At 47.6% G+C, this 15,485-nt stretch overlaps 1 protein-coding gene across 1 annotated transcript in view; it reads left to right on the forward strand.

Moving 5' to 3' along the window:
- LOC115459160 (deSI-like protein At4g17486) overlaps positions 1-11,958 on the forward strand; it is a 72,165-nt gene extending 60,207 nt beyond the window's left edge. The window contains exon 5 of the mRNA XM_030189033.1: positions 11,713-11,958. Coding sequence (XP_030044893.1) covers positions 11,713-11,958 — 246 coding nt within the window. The remainder of the gene's footprint in view (positions 1-11,712) is intronic.
- The last annotated feature ends 3,527 nt before the right edge of the window (positions 11,959-15,485 follow it).

Here is a 15,485-nt window from a genome sequence, read left to right on the forward strand (position 1 = left end):
GTATCTTTCTTCAACAACTTGACCAACGGTTGGGTGATCTCCGCATACTCATCTATGAACTGTCTGGAGTAGTTGCAAATTCCTAGAAAGGAACGAAGTTCAGTGATATTGGTGGGCTGTTTCAACTGTTGTAAAGACTGCACTCGCTTCTTCTGGGGTCGCAGACCCTCAGCAGAAATTTCATACCCTAAGTAATTCAGTGATTTCCTGCACCATTGTCCTTTGGCAAGAGTCAGTTTAGCTCCAGCATCTGCCAACTGTGTGAAGACATGCTCCATCTCCTCCAGGTGTTCCTGAAAGGTAGGACTCTTGATCAGAATGTCATCCATATAGACCACTGTTCCTCGAGCTTCAGCATCTGGTAGGGCTTTGTGTAGGAAAATGTTGAATTCAGCAGGTGAATTGAGAAACCCAAAGGGTGTCCTATTCCACGTATACTGCTTCTTCCCAAACGTAAAAGCCAGTTTATGCTGATCGTGGGGATGGACTGGTACTGTCCAAAACCCTGATGCCAAATCCAGGCTGGTGAAATACTTAGCCCCCCTGATGGTTGCAAGGTTCTGATCCAGTGGAGCCATAGGCCACCGGGACAAGGGTACTCGCTTATTCAACTGACGGTAATCCAGAGCGATTCTCCAGCTGTTATTCTTTTTCAAGATGGGCCACAGAGGGGAGTTGTACGTGCTGTTGCATTGTCTGATGATGCCCCTGGTCTCCAAAGTGTTGAGAATCTCTTGTACAGACTCATAGGAAGCCAATGGAATCTTATACTGACGCACAAAGACAGGCTTGCTACCAGGTTCCGTAGGCACTCTGGTGACATGTAGGTTCGTAAGTCCACAGTCATACGAATCTACAGCAAAAAGGTCCTTGTAATTGTACAACAACTGAGTCAACTTCCTCTTCTCTGTGTGAGTAGCACAAGCATCAGCCTGTTCCACTTGCTCTTTCACCATAGCATCAAACTCTGAGAAAGGTTGGTTGGATGAGATTTCCACCTGTTCTTCAATGTCCTCCTGCAAGGTTGAGGTTTCCACAGAATTCACCCTTCGAGGCTTCTGAGGTACAGACATCTCCCTGGACAGAACCAAGAAGTCATCTTCCACCTGTACCTGAGCACACGTCGCATCATAGGGCCAAACAAACTCGAGAGATATGAGGCCCCTGGGAGAGGTAAACCAACTGTCAGTCGTCTCCCCCCCTGGCAGGTGTCCCAAGAAGAAGGCAGCCTGCCAAGGATAGGCAAACTTACCTCGACATCGTGGAAAGACTGGCCAACTAGAAAGCCAAAAGAATCTCCAGCAGATAGCTCAACTTCAGCAGACTGTGGATTGGTGACCAACAGGTATAAGGTGGTACCGGTGACCTCCAAACATGGCAGAACACCAATTGCCAATCCAAGGTCTCGAAAGTGGGCATGTGGGTTAAAGAACACTACATCATCCAGCAGACGTTGTCCTTGAGCGAGGCGAAGCTTGAGGGAAAAATCCCGTACCCTACCTGGAATGGTTACATCCTTGTCACAGACTACCTCACAGACCTGGGGAATGGTCTGTCCAGACTTCAAACAAACAGCCGTAGGTTCAAGTTCCACTGGGTTGTTCTGCATTCTACTCCACAGGACTAGATTCACCAGGTCCACATAAACTCCCAGTCGTGCAAGGCAATCTGACCCCAAACATAAGGGTTCCCTCAAGCCCCGGACAATAGAGAAGTGGTGAGTGAATGTCTTCTTCCCCACAGTCAAGGGAAGGCCACATATTCCGTCAAGCGGCTTGGAGCCTTGTCCCGGTACCTGTACCGACGTAGAGGAACATCTGCTGAAGGGAAGTTGTACAGACTTACGAATTTGGCTGTACAACGAGTCACTGATGTAGGAGAGATCACTAGTGAACAGTAAAGTAGCTTGAAGCAATGGGGTGTTAGCCACCTGAACTGGTATGGTGAATTCATCACCTTTCCGGGTGATGACAGTCACCTTGCAAGGATGAGCAAAATCAGGAACAGAGATAGGAGATGAGATTTCAAGTGATGCTGAGTCCTGTGAAACAATCTCTAGATGGTCCGCTTGTTGCACCAGCTCTTCATGCTTCTGACCCCCTTTTGGTGCCTCTGTCAACGGAGGCCCCCGCATGGGCGGATCCACGGAACACCGGAGATCAGTCCGCAGGGGAGTGTCCTGTAGCTCCACAGAGTTGGCATCACCGACTGTACGCCAGTATCTCCCTCGCACATATTTAAGGGGTCGAGTGACTTTAGACCAGATCGTTTCCTCGTCATAATCCAAAACAGGCCGAAATCTCTTCAAAAGGTCATTTCCAATCAGAAATTCTTCACCCTCACTGGTAGTGATGATGGCTGGGTGCCTGACGGTCATCTGTCCAAGCTGTAAAGATAGCCAAACCTGTCCCACAGTTCCAATACTTTGATTGCCATAGGCCACCAGTGACAAGTCGCACGGTGTGACATGCAGCACATCCTGACCCCCCCCTAGAGATGCCTCGAGTTTCTGAAACAGGCCCTGGGTGACCAAAGTCACCTCTGATGCTGTATCCAGGAGACCTTCACAGGAAAGTACTTGTTGAATTAACAACTCCACGGTATATCTGTAACCTTTAGATATAAGCTTACCTAGAAAATACCTGACATCCTGGGATGAGTCTTTTGAAAGAGGCCCTTCCGGGTTCGAGGACTGCGACGCAGCATGGTTCACGGGGGACTCCTCACTGATGGGCGACAACGCATCCACGTGGACAGTGGGGACGCTTGCGGTAACAGGTTCTGTGGCCACGTCTAGTCATGCTTGTTCTTCCTCCGAAGAGGATGGCTGTTCCACCTCAACAGATTTAACACTAAGCCCTGGAGGGGTCGGCGGTCTAGAAGACTGGTCCTTCTGCTTCTGGAATTTGACCTTTTTATGAGATGGAGGTGTCTTAGGTACATTGCTAGACTCCGCGATTGAACATCTTGCCATCAATTGGTCCAGCTGAGCTTGCATAGCACGGATCTTCTCTGCATTCCACTTCTTCTGATTAAACCGCTTCTTTTTAGGTTGTTGCTGTCCCTCCTGCGCAATAGGAGGCGCTGCATCCCGCGGCAGGGCCTGAGAGCCCGGCGGCGTAGTTGGTCTCGGCGTTTTGTTTTCCAGAAAAAGCGTGGAAGTGACCGCACAAACAGCGGGTGGTATCACCCTGTTGCGACTCTTGGATGCCGGTTTCGGAGTCTCTGCGATTGGCTTGGCGCGGCAGATTTCAAAAATTCCTTCAGCCTGCTTTAGAAGGCTGGAATAGGGTTCTGCGTTTTTTCCTGCCAAGGGAATCTTTATCGGATCAGGCAGACCCTGTATAAAAAGTTCCCTGAAATCACCAAATTCAAGATCTTTAGAATCAGGCGGCACCCCCCCCTGGTAAAATGCACGCTTCAAGCGATGGGCCCACTCCCGCGGACTCTCCTCTGGATTACAACTAATAGTATACGCTGCACGCTTAGCTTCAAGAGAGTTGGCAAAGAGACCGTAGCGCTTCGCTAAGGCTTGCTCCACTGACCGTAAATCGGGGTTATCGGACATGATCAAATCTAGAACTTCATGGCACTCGGTACTAAAGGTCCATTTGAGGAGGGCTCTGATGTCATCCTCAGAAGAGACGTGCATGGTCTGCAGGAGTTCATGCACTGCCTTAAGATGGGTTTCTATGGATACCGAGGCAGACGCTTTAAAAGGCGCTATTACGGTGCGTAGCATCTTTATAATATATGCTTGCCTCTCCATAGACATTCCTTTCTTGGGTTCCGGCTTGAAATGCCGCTGATCACTACCAGGTGTAGAGAACCTCGGGGCAGGTGTATTGCTAAAACTGGGTGGATCTGCCGAAGGCTGAAACCCTGAGCTAGGCACCTGATCAAGTGAGCTGATGATTTCAGCAGGCCGTCCCTGGACCCGTGCCCCCAATGGGTGGGTCACTGTCTCGGGTCTGCTGCTTCGGTCACCAGCCACTATGGGGCTGGATTGTACAGAGGGGCGGGAAAGAGCCGAAGCCATGCCCCCAATGGGTGTGTTTAACTCGGGTCCCTCCCGGCTCACGTAACGGTTCATTTCGGGAGCTGGGCTTGGGTGACCCGCAGCAAAACTGTCGGGGAACTCTAAGGTATACGGTACTTCTTCCTGCGCCATGTGCGTAAGCTCTTGCTGCATTGTGGAAATCTTTACAGTGCACTCATCTAATGCTTTAGACAATGAATCTCTGTCCTTCACTGTACATTGTAATTGCAGTGAGACCGTCTCCTGCTTCTCTTTTAACTCCGCCAATTCTAGCTTGGCGGCGTGCCAATCTTGAAACACAGACACAGATTCTTCTTGAGTGGTCACTAATTCCCTGCGCAACTCACTCTGAACACCTTCTGAGACCTGTTTTAGCTCCCGATTTAATGTCTGCAACTTATCTGTTTCCCTAGTCTGGTTGTGTAATGCATCAGTCAAACGAGAAAATTTCTCTTGCAACGAATCAAAAGACACGAGGTACTGGGCAATTTCTTGCTTTAATGTGTAATTAAGTGCTTCACAATCAGTTAGGTCACACTGCAAAGTTTTACACTTATCATCCAGTGTCTGGCACTCCGTACAAATCTCTTCAGAGGAGTCAGGTGGGGCGGGGCTTACATTGGTCCCTGCTAAAGCAGATTTGGCAGTGTCTAAATCAACTCGTAATGCAGCTAACTCCCTGTCTCGCTCCTGGACAGTTTCCCTAGTCTGGGACAAATCTAACTGCAACTCTGCTATGCGATCTGTTAGCGGTACAGATACCTCTCTTATCTCATTCATCAAAGAGTCTTTAACTGCCAAAAGAGACACGCCCAGTTCACAAAGCATCCATTGTGACAAATGCTGTTTCTCTTTTATAATTGTATTTAAAACCGTAGCATATGCTTCTGAGCTATTCGGTGAACTGCTACTAAATAAAGCACGTACAGATTCTACTGTAGGAGGTGCAGGTTTCGTCTTACTCTGAGAGAGTGGCAGTAATATTTTCAGCACGCCCTTCTCCTGTTCACTCAGGAGCATTTCAGGCAATGTGCCAACCATGCCGGTCGCCATGTTAAAGACTAAACACACCCTGTTTTCCTTCCTTACAGAATTAGAGAAACCGTTATTTCTCTTTTGGAGCTCAGAGTAATAAATCTGTCAACCAATTACAGCAATAAAACACAGCTGTATAAACAAAGGTCTGCCGTCAGCTAGGGTGGAACTGCAGTTCGTGCAAAGAGAGACAGAAGGTTAAACCAGCTTTCTGAAAAGCCCCAGAAAAAGTTTTAACTTCTGCTATTCTTGCACCAACCATCCCGGACGAGAGCCCCAATTTGTAGGTGGTTATATATATATTTTGTAAGAGGCCAATTCCTACCTATGTACTCGCTTATGTCTAGGGGGCGTGGCCTCTGCCCAACCTTAGCTGCATGGAAAATAACGGACAGACCAATGGAATATATTAGTTTATTTATACAGCGTTATATACAAAAATATAGAAAACTCTTATCAGCCTATAGCATCAGCAATTCCTGATTGCATGCACAATGATACCAAAAATATAGAGAATAACTATGATTATCCTATTGGCTAAAATCTGTAATAACAGATAAACACAATACCAAGATCCTAATGATTACCACACAAATCTTATACTAGGCTAACAGCAACTAGATCATAAATCCTGACGTCACACATCTGATGGGTCCGAGCACAGACTAATTATCTAACCCAGCCTGAAGGAAGTAAACTATGATCTCACCGTCCCGGTCACCAGATCAGATTCCTTCCGATTCCTCAGCCGAATGTCTCAGCGAGGTCCCACAAGCTCAGGTGATGCACTTGTCTTGATCAGCCACAGATGATACAGACGCAGTATAGATCCTGTAGACAGCTGTAACCTGGGGAAAAGCTTTGCCAGGTATTATCAGTAAGTCTCTCAGGTAAATCAGGTGCTTGCAGAAATGCAAGTGTTCTTCTCCTCTGTTCTTCTGTTCTTCTCCTCTTCAGCTCTTCAGCCACTTGTCTGTCTTTCTGTTCCCGCTTCTCAGACCAATCAGTTTTCTGGGAGCCAATCAGAAATAATCCCACCATGTACTCCCAGCATCTGTATGAAGCTTCCTTTGTCCGTCTTATCTCGTAAGCTCTCTCTCTCTCTCCCTCGAGGACATGCATTCTCCCCCGATACAGAGTGACCTTGGAGGTGGTGCAGGCTTCAGTAAATCTATTACAAGCTGAAATGCTGACTTCTGCACAGTTGGTAGTCAGACATATAGGTGAAAGGTTGCAGCGTCCATTTTGGCTGTAAAGGTGCTCTCATATGCACACAGGGTGGGTGAGATCACAGCAAATACTCCTACAGCCCCTCCACCAGCATTACTGAGTACAAATAAAGTAACTTGAGACACAAACACTTCTGAGAACATGATAAAAACAGCGGGGGCCTAAAAGGCCCCCAATTCGTACAGATGTAGTTTTCACCAAACAAGCATTGTTACACCATAATGCCTATGAAAAAAAATTATATGAACAACTGGATATTATCAACAATGACATACTTGAGTAATACCTTGAGTTTCAAAATTCTAACTAAAGTAATTTTGCAGATAATAGCAAAAATGTAAGCATGGGGGCCTAAAAGGCCCCCAATATGCGTTCTAGGTTTTTAAGTCCAGAGAGCATAGCCAATCGTTTTCATGAATCATGGGAAGAAGGGTGCCCAGGGAAAGCATCCTGAACTTTTCTCGGACCAGAAATTTGTTCAGGGCCCTTAGGTCTAGGATGGGACGCATCCCCCGTTTGCTTTTGCACAAGGAAGTACCTGGAATAGAATCCCAGCCCTTCTTCCCCTGGTGGAACGGGCTCGATCGCACTGGCGCTGAGAAGGGCGGAGAGTTCCTCTGCAAATACCTGCCTGTGCTGGAAGCTGAAGGATTGAGCTCCCAGTGGGCAATTTGGAGGTCTGGAAATCAAACTGAGGGAATACCTGAACCGGACTATTTAAAGAACCCACCAATCGGAGGATATGAGAGGCCACCTTTGGTAAAAAAAATTTTAGCCTCCCCCCGACCAGTAGATCGTCCGGCACAGGCACCTTTAGAGAGGCTATGCTCAGCCTGAGCCAGTCAAAAGCCCATCCCTTGCTTTTGCTGGGGAGCTGCAGGGGCCTGTCTGGGCGCACCCTGTTGACGCGAACGAGCGCGCTGGTGCCGAGCCTGAGAAGGCTGTCGGGAAGGTGGATTGTACCTACGCTTATTGTAAGCATAGGGAGCAGTCCTCCTTCCCCGGAAAAACCATCTACCTGTTGAGGTAGATGCAGAAGGCGCCAGGTGGGAGAGCTTGTCGAGGGCGGTTTCCCGCTTGTGGAGCTGCTCACCCACCTGCTCAACTTTCTCGCCAAAAATATTATCCCCCCGGCAAGGAACATCTGCAAGCCATTGCTGGGTACGATTGTCCAGGTCAGAGGCACGCAGCCATGAGAGTCTGCGCATCACTATACCTTGAGCAGCGGATCTGGACGCAACATCAAAAGTATCGTAAACACCCCTGGAGAGGAATTTGCGACACGCCTTCAGCTGCCTGATCACCTCCTGAAAAGGCCTGGCGTGCTCCACAGGGAGCTTGTCCACCAAGTCTGCCAGTTGCTTCACATTGTTCCGCATGTGGATGCTCGTGTAGAGCTGGTAAGACTGAATTTTGGACACGAGCAACAGTTTTGGAGAAACCTACAAGCCCGATTGCAGGGAGGCCTGGGAGTTGCGGTCATCCTTAGTCCAGGCTTATGTTTGCTGAATATCCCACCACAGATGAGCCGTGGCTCGCAACACTCTCTGATGGCTCATATTGTTACAGCAGCCAGGACTTTAATTGCAAGAATGTGGAAACAAACTGCGGTCCCGACGGTGGATCAGGTTTTGACTAAGGTGGACTACTGCTGTCTAATGGATAAACTTACTGCTTTATGGAGAGGTGGTATGATTCGGTTTCTAAAAACATGGACTGCATACATGGGGTGGAGGGGTTTATCAGTGTGATCTCTAGTGGAGGCGGTTGTCTCTTTGTTCTGGGATAAGATTTCTCCTTCTGAATACCCTGGAGGGAGGGGGGGAGGGCAAAGGGATATTGTATAGTTCTTATGGGGATGTAAGGATATGCTGTTTAGGATGTGATGTTTATGATGTTTGTTTGATATGAAAATGCTAATAAACATACTTTCAAAAAAAAGAAAAAAAAAGAAAGACTCTCCAGGGGAGAAAGCTTTCCTTCTGGTGAAGGAGTAGGATCAGAGGGAACACCACAAGACTCCTCAGAAGAGAAATATCTGGGATCCTCCTCTTCCTCCCACCCACGAGGCATCCTCCTCGGTATCGGACAAGGTTTCTCTGACTGCAGTCCGAAACTGTGCCTGTCTCGACGCCAAGGAACCCCATCCTCGATGGCTATGCTGAGAAGTCAACTCCCGTGCCGGCGGCGATGAAGCTCCCTCCAGTGATGTCGACGGGGAGTCAACCTGGGTGGCAGCCAACGCCGATACCGCAAGCGGTACTGGTGTCGGAGACCACACCACAGGCATAGAGCCAGCCGCTGCTTCCATCACCGGTACCGAGGGCGCAAGCACCTCCGGTACCGGAACAGACTGATGCAGCAGCCCTTCCAGAAGACCTGGGAGAATGGCTCGGATGCGCTCGTCCAGAGCCTCTGCCAGGAAAGGCTGTGGGCCCGGTGCAGGAGTCAGAGGCAGAATCTGCAAAGGGCGAAGAGGCGGTACCGGGCTGTCCGAAGACCGATGCACCGACACCTCTTATATGGAGGGTGAACGGTCCTCCCGGCGTCGACGCTTCACGGGTGCTGAATCCTTCGACGGCCTGGAGCTCCTGGTACCGTGTCTAGAAGGAGACTGATGGCGATGCTTCTTAGCATTCGCTCGATGCACGTCATCGGTAGTCCTCGGTACCGAAGAGGAGGACGTGGAATCCAAATGCCTCCTCGGGGTCGGGTCCGAAAGAGGTCGGTCCCATTGGGCCTGCACAGCAGGATACCCACTTGATGGCTCACTGCTCCCAATGTGTGGTGGTCTCCAAACAGCCATTACCTGTGCTCCCGATGTCGATGCCATCTCCGGTGCCGACATCAATGCCGCCGACCACGGTACCGATGTCGACGCTGAAGTCCCGGGCAAAGCTCCAAACAGACGGTCCCGCTGAGCTAGTCTCAACGCCTGTGCCCGCCTTTTAAGGCTAAGACACAACTTACACACGTCTGGGCGATGGTCGGGCCCAAGGCACTGGATACACCACGAGTGGGGATCGGTACCTGAGATTGCCCAGTTGCATCGACCACACTTCTTGAAGCCGCTGGGAATCCCGGATGTCATGGACGGAAAAATAGCGGCGGCGAAGTCAAAATTCTCGATGGTGCCAAAAAGAAGGGCACAAAATGGAGAAACGCGTACGTATGGCCTAAGAGGTTGCGACGGAAACGAAAGGAAACTTAAGAGGGAAAAACCTAAGAAATAAAGGATTTTTTTTGTTTGTTTTAAAAGAAACAGCTCCACAGAGCGAAAACTAAAGAAAAAAGCGGAAAAAGACAGTGAAACCGAAGGCTCTTTTCAAGGGCACAGAGAGAGACCATAGGCAGTCACTCCCTTACCGTGGAAAGAAAAGAACTGTCGGGACTCTCGCGCGATGGGCGGGAAGATGGCCGTGCATGTGCGTTGCGCGCACTCGAAGGCTCTAGCAATCTTTGTTGCTAGGAAGATTTCCGTTCGTAGGGGCTGCCATGGACATCACCCAGTCGTGAGAACAAGCAGCCTGCTTGTCCTCGGAGAAATGCTCTTTCAATTTTAGGTACAAATTTCAAGAACCAGACTGGCAAAGTCTTCAATTTCCAAACGGAATAAAGGCTTAGGAGCAGACATGATTGTTAGAAAACAGGAGACTTTATTAACAAATAAATTAGTTAAAAACGAATGCCCCTCCTTCGGTCAGTGAACTATTGGTGTAGCATGGAGTTCACCAATGGAAGAAGGGGCATTTCTTTTTAGCTAGTTTATTTGTTGCATATCTTTCTAGCAGTGGTAGCCGTCTTTTTACTTCTTTCTTTAAGGCCCATTTCATCCACTATTTTTTAAGACACAACAGGGGAGTAACTGTTCTATGCACATTACTAAGCATAAGAAGTTTTATCTGTGCGTATACTAGAACTTTGCTCTGTGTATAAATACTGCCATCTTAAAAATTTAATGCACTCAAATTTTTTTGTGATGACGCCATTTACGCAAAGAACAACATTCCAGCACATACGCAGATGTGCACCAACACTTTCATTTTGCTCAGAAATGTTTTATGTTTATTTGGTCCTTAATATACTGCCTTTCTGGGTTACAACCAAAGCAGTTCACATAACAATAACTAGAACATGCAAAGGAAGGAGAAGGTAAAAATATAGAACAAAGAGTATAAAAAGACCACTGGCATCTCACAGCTGTTCATCAAAAGCCAGCTCAAGGAAGTAGGCTTCAAGGTACCTTTTAAACTTCTCGAGATTATCCTCCAGCCTTAAGGACCAGGGAAGGGAATTTCAGAGGGCATGGGCCAAGAAACAAAATGCAGCCTGACGAGTGGTCTCAAATCTTGCAAAAGCAGGAGAAAGGAGAACTAGTACTAGCTGCCTTAGGGAACAGGGAAAGGAATTTCAGAGGGCATGGGCCCAAGCAATAAAATGCAGCCTGACGAGTGGTCTCAAATCTTGCAAAAGCTGGAGAAGGCAGAACTAGTACTAGCTGCCTTCAGCACAGAACACTGTGTCCATGCATCTGGTGTGCTGATCCTGATTAGTGCACAAGATCTGCATGTTACTATTAGTACTAATCATTTCTATAGCGCTACTAGACGTATGCAGCACTGTACACAATATATGCAGGTACTTTTTCTGTCCCTAGAGGGCTCACAATCTAAGTTTTTGTACCTGGGGCAATGGAGGGTTAAGTGACTTGCCCAAGGTCACAAGGAGCTGCAGTGGGAATTGAACCCAGGTTGCCAGGATCAAAGCCTGCTGCAATAACCATTAGGCTATTCCTCCACTCCAAGTTTGCATATGACTAGCTTACTGCATTGGCAAGCAAAGCTTTCATGTTACATTCACATTAGTAGCCATGTGCTCAGTCATCAGCTCATAGCTCTAATATGAAACTTCCAGCACTGACTCCTTAGAAATCTTAAGCAAAGATCTACTTATGGACCAGGTAGGCAGACTTCTGTCTGGATCACCATCTGAAAATGTCAGAGTTACTAAGACATTGATCTTAAAGTAAAATGGTGCTCACATCATACCAAGTCAGAGTGTACAAAACAAGCCAACAAACAATTTTAGCATAGGTTTTATGGGCAGCCAAATAGCAGGTAAAGCCTGGTTTCCTTGGATGTAGACAGTGCCAGACATTAAAAATCAGGCCCACCTGGTCCATATACTTGCACAGCTGCCTTGTTCCAGCCTTACTGGGCAATCTCTTATCTGAACGAGCTAAGAAGTAATTATCCATTTTTACTCTCATTTCTATCTTACACTAGTAGAGGCTGAAGCAATACTGTATCTCAATAACATCATGGAATAAGGGAGGCAGCCTGCTAAGCAACCTTTCAGCTGAAGGTATTATGCTACTAGCTATTATGCTACTGACCTGTCTCCCTAAGGTCACTGGCTTTAGTGAATGCCAGATTGATTTTGGTGCTGTCGCCCACATGAGGATGATCATCATTGGTGAACAGCATGATGCGTTTGTGGCTCATTCTCAGCTTGACATCACTGAACAGATTGGCACAGATCCAGAGAGCATGACCCAGAGAGAAGTCCTTGCTGTGGCCAATGTTCTCATTAAAATAAGCTCTCCCCTTCTTCCCTTTGTACTTGTCAAGCTCCAGCACTCGCTTGGCACCTGAGGGGGAAAAAGCATTAATATTCCATGTAAATTTAAATAAGATCAGTGCTTTTTTTGTAGAAAAAAAGGTGCCAGTACTCATTGTGGGCGGAGTCACCACATATGGCTCAACCCCTTATGATAGCCACACCCACATTGGCCACACCCCTTATAGCAGCCATGGTGCATATAAACAGACATCATTGAAAATATACTAGTATAGGAGAAAAAAATATCATGATTTTTTTCATTATAAATAATTTCTGTAAGCTGCTACAGCTCCAGTATACCCAGTGCAAAATAAGACAACAGATGTAAACACTAAAATGAAAATAAAATGATTTTTTTCTACCTTTGTTGTCTGGTGACTTTGTTTTTCTATCCATATTGGTCCCAGCCTCTGATTCTGCTGCTCTCTATCTGTTCTCTTAACTCCATTTATTTCTTTCCTTTCCTCTTCTTCATTTCTTGCCCTACATCCATAAGTAAAAGCTGGATCCTCCTCTGCGGAATTGACTGGAGGAGGTACAACATGGATCCAGCTTTTGCCTATTTTCTCCATCCAAGTGCAGTTTTTCTCCTCTCTTTCCTTTCCCTCATCTCCATCCATGTGCTTCTTCTTTTTTTCTTTCCTCCGCTCCATCCATGTCCAGCATTTCTCCTCTCTCTTCCCTCCCCTGTATCCATATAAAGAAATAATTCTCTCTCCCCTCTCCTCCATCCAAGTGCATTTCTCCTCTCTCCCCGCCAACCCCTCCATCCATCCATGTCCAGCATGTCTCCTCTCTCCCCTGCTCTCCCCTCCCATGTCCAGCGATTCTCCTCTGTCCCCTGTCCTCCCCTGCCATCCATGACCAGCCATTCTCCTCCGTCCCCTGTCCTCCCCTGCCATCCATGACCAGCCATTCTTCTCTGCCCCCTGTCCTCCCCTGCCATCCGTGACCAGCCATTCTTCTGTGCTCCGTCCTCCCCTGCCATCTGTGACCAGCTATTCTTCTCTGCCCCCTGTCCTCCCCTGCCATCCGTGACCAGCCATTCTTCTGTGCTCCATCCTCCCCTGCCATCCATGACCAGCCATTCTTCTGTGCTCCGTCCTCCCCTGCCATCCGTGACCAGCCATTCTTCTCTGCCCCCTGTCCTCCCCTGCCATCCATGACCAGTCATTCTTCTGTGCTCCGTCCTCCCCTGCCATCCGTGACCAGCCATTCTTCTCTGCCCCCTGTCCTCCCCTGCCATCTGTGACCAGCCATTCTTCTCTGCTCCGTCCTCCCCTGCCATCCACGACCCATTCTTCTCTGCCCCCTGTCCTCCCCTGCCATCTGTGACCAGCCATTCTTCTCTGCTCCATCCTCCCCTGCCATCCGTGACCCATTCATCTCTGCCCCCTGTCCTCCCCTGCCATCCATGTCCACTGATTATCCTCTCTCCCCTCTCCAGCAATTTTCTCTTCCCTGCCCTCCCCTTCTTCTCCAGCCCCAGCATTAGACCCTCAGCCCCAAACCTCAGCGTCTGTCCTTGGTCCCTTTTTCTCCTAGCCACAGAGTCAGACTCTTCTCCCTAAATCAGCTCCCTTCTCCCAGCCCCAGAAAAATACCCTTCTCTCTCCTCAACCCCTAGCGCCCAGCATGTGCCCTGTTCTCCCATCCCCAGGCTCTGCCATTCATCCAACCCCCAAATCAGACCTTCTCCCCACCCGACGTCGAGATCCAGCGCCCCTGCCCCAGCTGCCCGCCCTCTTTGCTTCCCGACAGCCCTGCTTTCCGGTCCAAACCTCCCCCCCCACGACGCGTTTCAATCTTTTATTTATTTATTTTTTTTACTTGCAGTCACAGCGCCGGCGTTGTTGAGAGGACCAGGCTCGCCTCCTCATGCTTTCCTTCCCTTCGGTGTTCCGATTCGCTGCCTCAGTGTCCCGCCTTCCTGTGACGTGTTTCCTGTTTCCGCGAAGGCGGGACACTGAGAGGCAGCGAATCGGAACATCGAAGGGAAGGAAAGCATGAGGAGGCGAGCCTGGTCCTCTCAACCACGCCAGCGCTGTGACTGCAAGTAAAAAAAAAAAAATAAATACAAGATTGAAACGCGTCGCGGGGGGGGGGGGGGGAGGTTTGGACCGGAAAGCAGGGCTGTCGGGAAGCAAAGAGGGCGGGCAGCTGGGGCAGGGGCGCTGGATCTCGACGGGCGGCAGGAACGCAAGTCAGGAACCCTAGGGAAAAAAGGTGCCGGTACGCCGTACCGGCGCGTACTGGCACAAAAAAAGCACTGAATAAGATCTTCAACCAGTCTCTACTGTAATAACTAAGGTTAGTTTTAGAGGAAGAATGGATTTTGTACCATTATTTTTATCAATTTTTTCCATGTACAAGTCTACATAATTACAAAACCACAAATCAAGAAAAAAAGTTCCAAAACTGAAGTATAAACACAATTTCAGTCCAGACCAACTGAGTAAAAATGGAAAACAAACCAAGTCTCCATTTATGACGGATTAAAAATACAAGATAGTAATTCTAGCAGCATATTTCCATAAAATAAATGCAAGCAGAATCAGATACCTTTCTACAAAGAAGAGAAAATAAAGTGTGATGCTGTCTCTAGAGCAAGTATTACATTCTCAAAGACAGAAAACTAGGTCCACCAAATTTTTTTTTACAAATGGCGTATCAAGACGTTTTTTCTTTCTTGAGTTGTATTTGGTGCATGTCTTCCAGTTGTAGCTCAAGGCGAGTTACTTTTAGGTACAGTAGATGTTTACTGTCACTGTACCATTCAAAAAAAATATTCTTATCTTGGTTTTGACCTTATATTCCTTCCTAAGTCATTAACATGGTTACAAGTATTGAGTGTCTTATTCCTTTGTTCTGTAGGACCTTGCATCCTCTACAATAGTGTTTCTCAAGTCCAGTCCTTGAGTACCCACTGCCAGTCAGGTTTTCAGGATATCCACAATGAATATGAATGAACTTGATTTGCATACACTGCCTTCATTATATACAAATCTTTCATGCATATTCATTGTGGAAATCCTGAAAACCTGACTGGCAAGGAGTATTCCAGGACTAGACTTGGGAAACACAGCTCTAGAATGAAGAGTCAGTGTAGGTAGTGATCTCTCTTTCATCTAGTGGTCCAACTGATTATTTTACTGGCTTCTTGCTTCTTATATACCTAAAAAAGTTTTTACTATGTGTTTTTGCCTCCAACGCAATCTTTTTTTCAAAGTCTCTTTGCCTTCCTTATCAGCGCTTTGCATTTGACTTGCCATCCCTCATGCCATTTCCTATTATTTTCAGTCGGATCCTTCTTCCATTTTCTGAAGGATTTTCTTTTGGCTCTAATAGCTTTCTTCACCTCGCTTTTTAATCATGCCAGCTGTCGTTTGGCCTTCCTGCCTTCTTCCTATATCTAGTCTGGGCTTCCAGTATGGTATTTTTGAATACCATGTAACAGAGAGCGGGAACTAAGTACAAAAAAGGTCCAAGCAGAAAAACAGCACAAAGGGCCTTTAAAAACAAAGGGAACACAGTTCTTTCATCAAAAGAATCCTTTAAT

Source organism: Microcaecilia unicolor, unplaced genomic scaffold (genome assembly GCF_901765095.1).
Source record: "Microcaecilia unicolor unplaced genomic scaffold, aMicUni1.1, whole genome shotgun sequence".
Taxonomy (NCBI): Eukaryota; Metazoa; Chordata; class Amphibia; order Gymnophiona; family Siphonopidae; genus Microcaecilia; species Microcaecilia unicolor.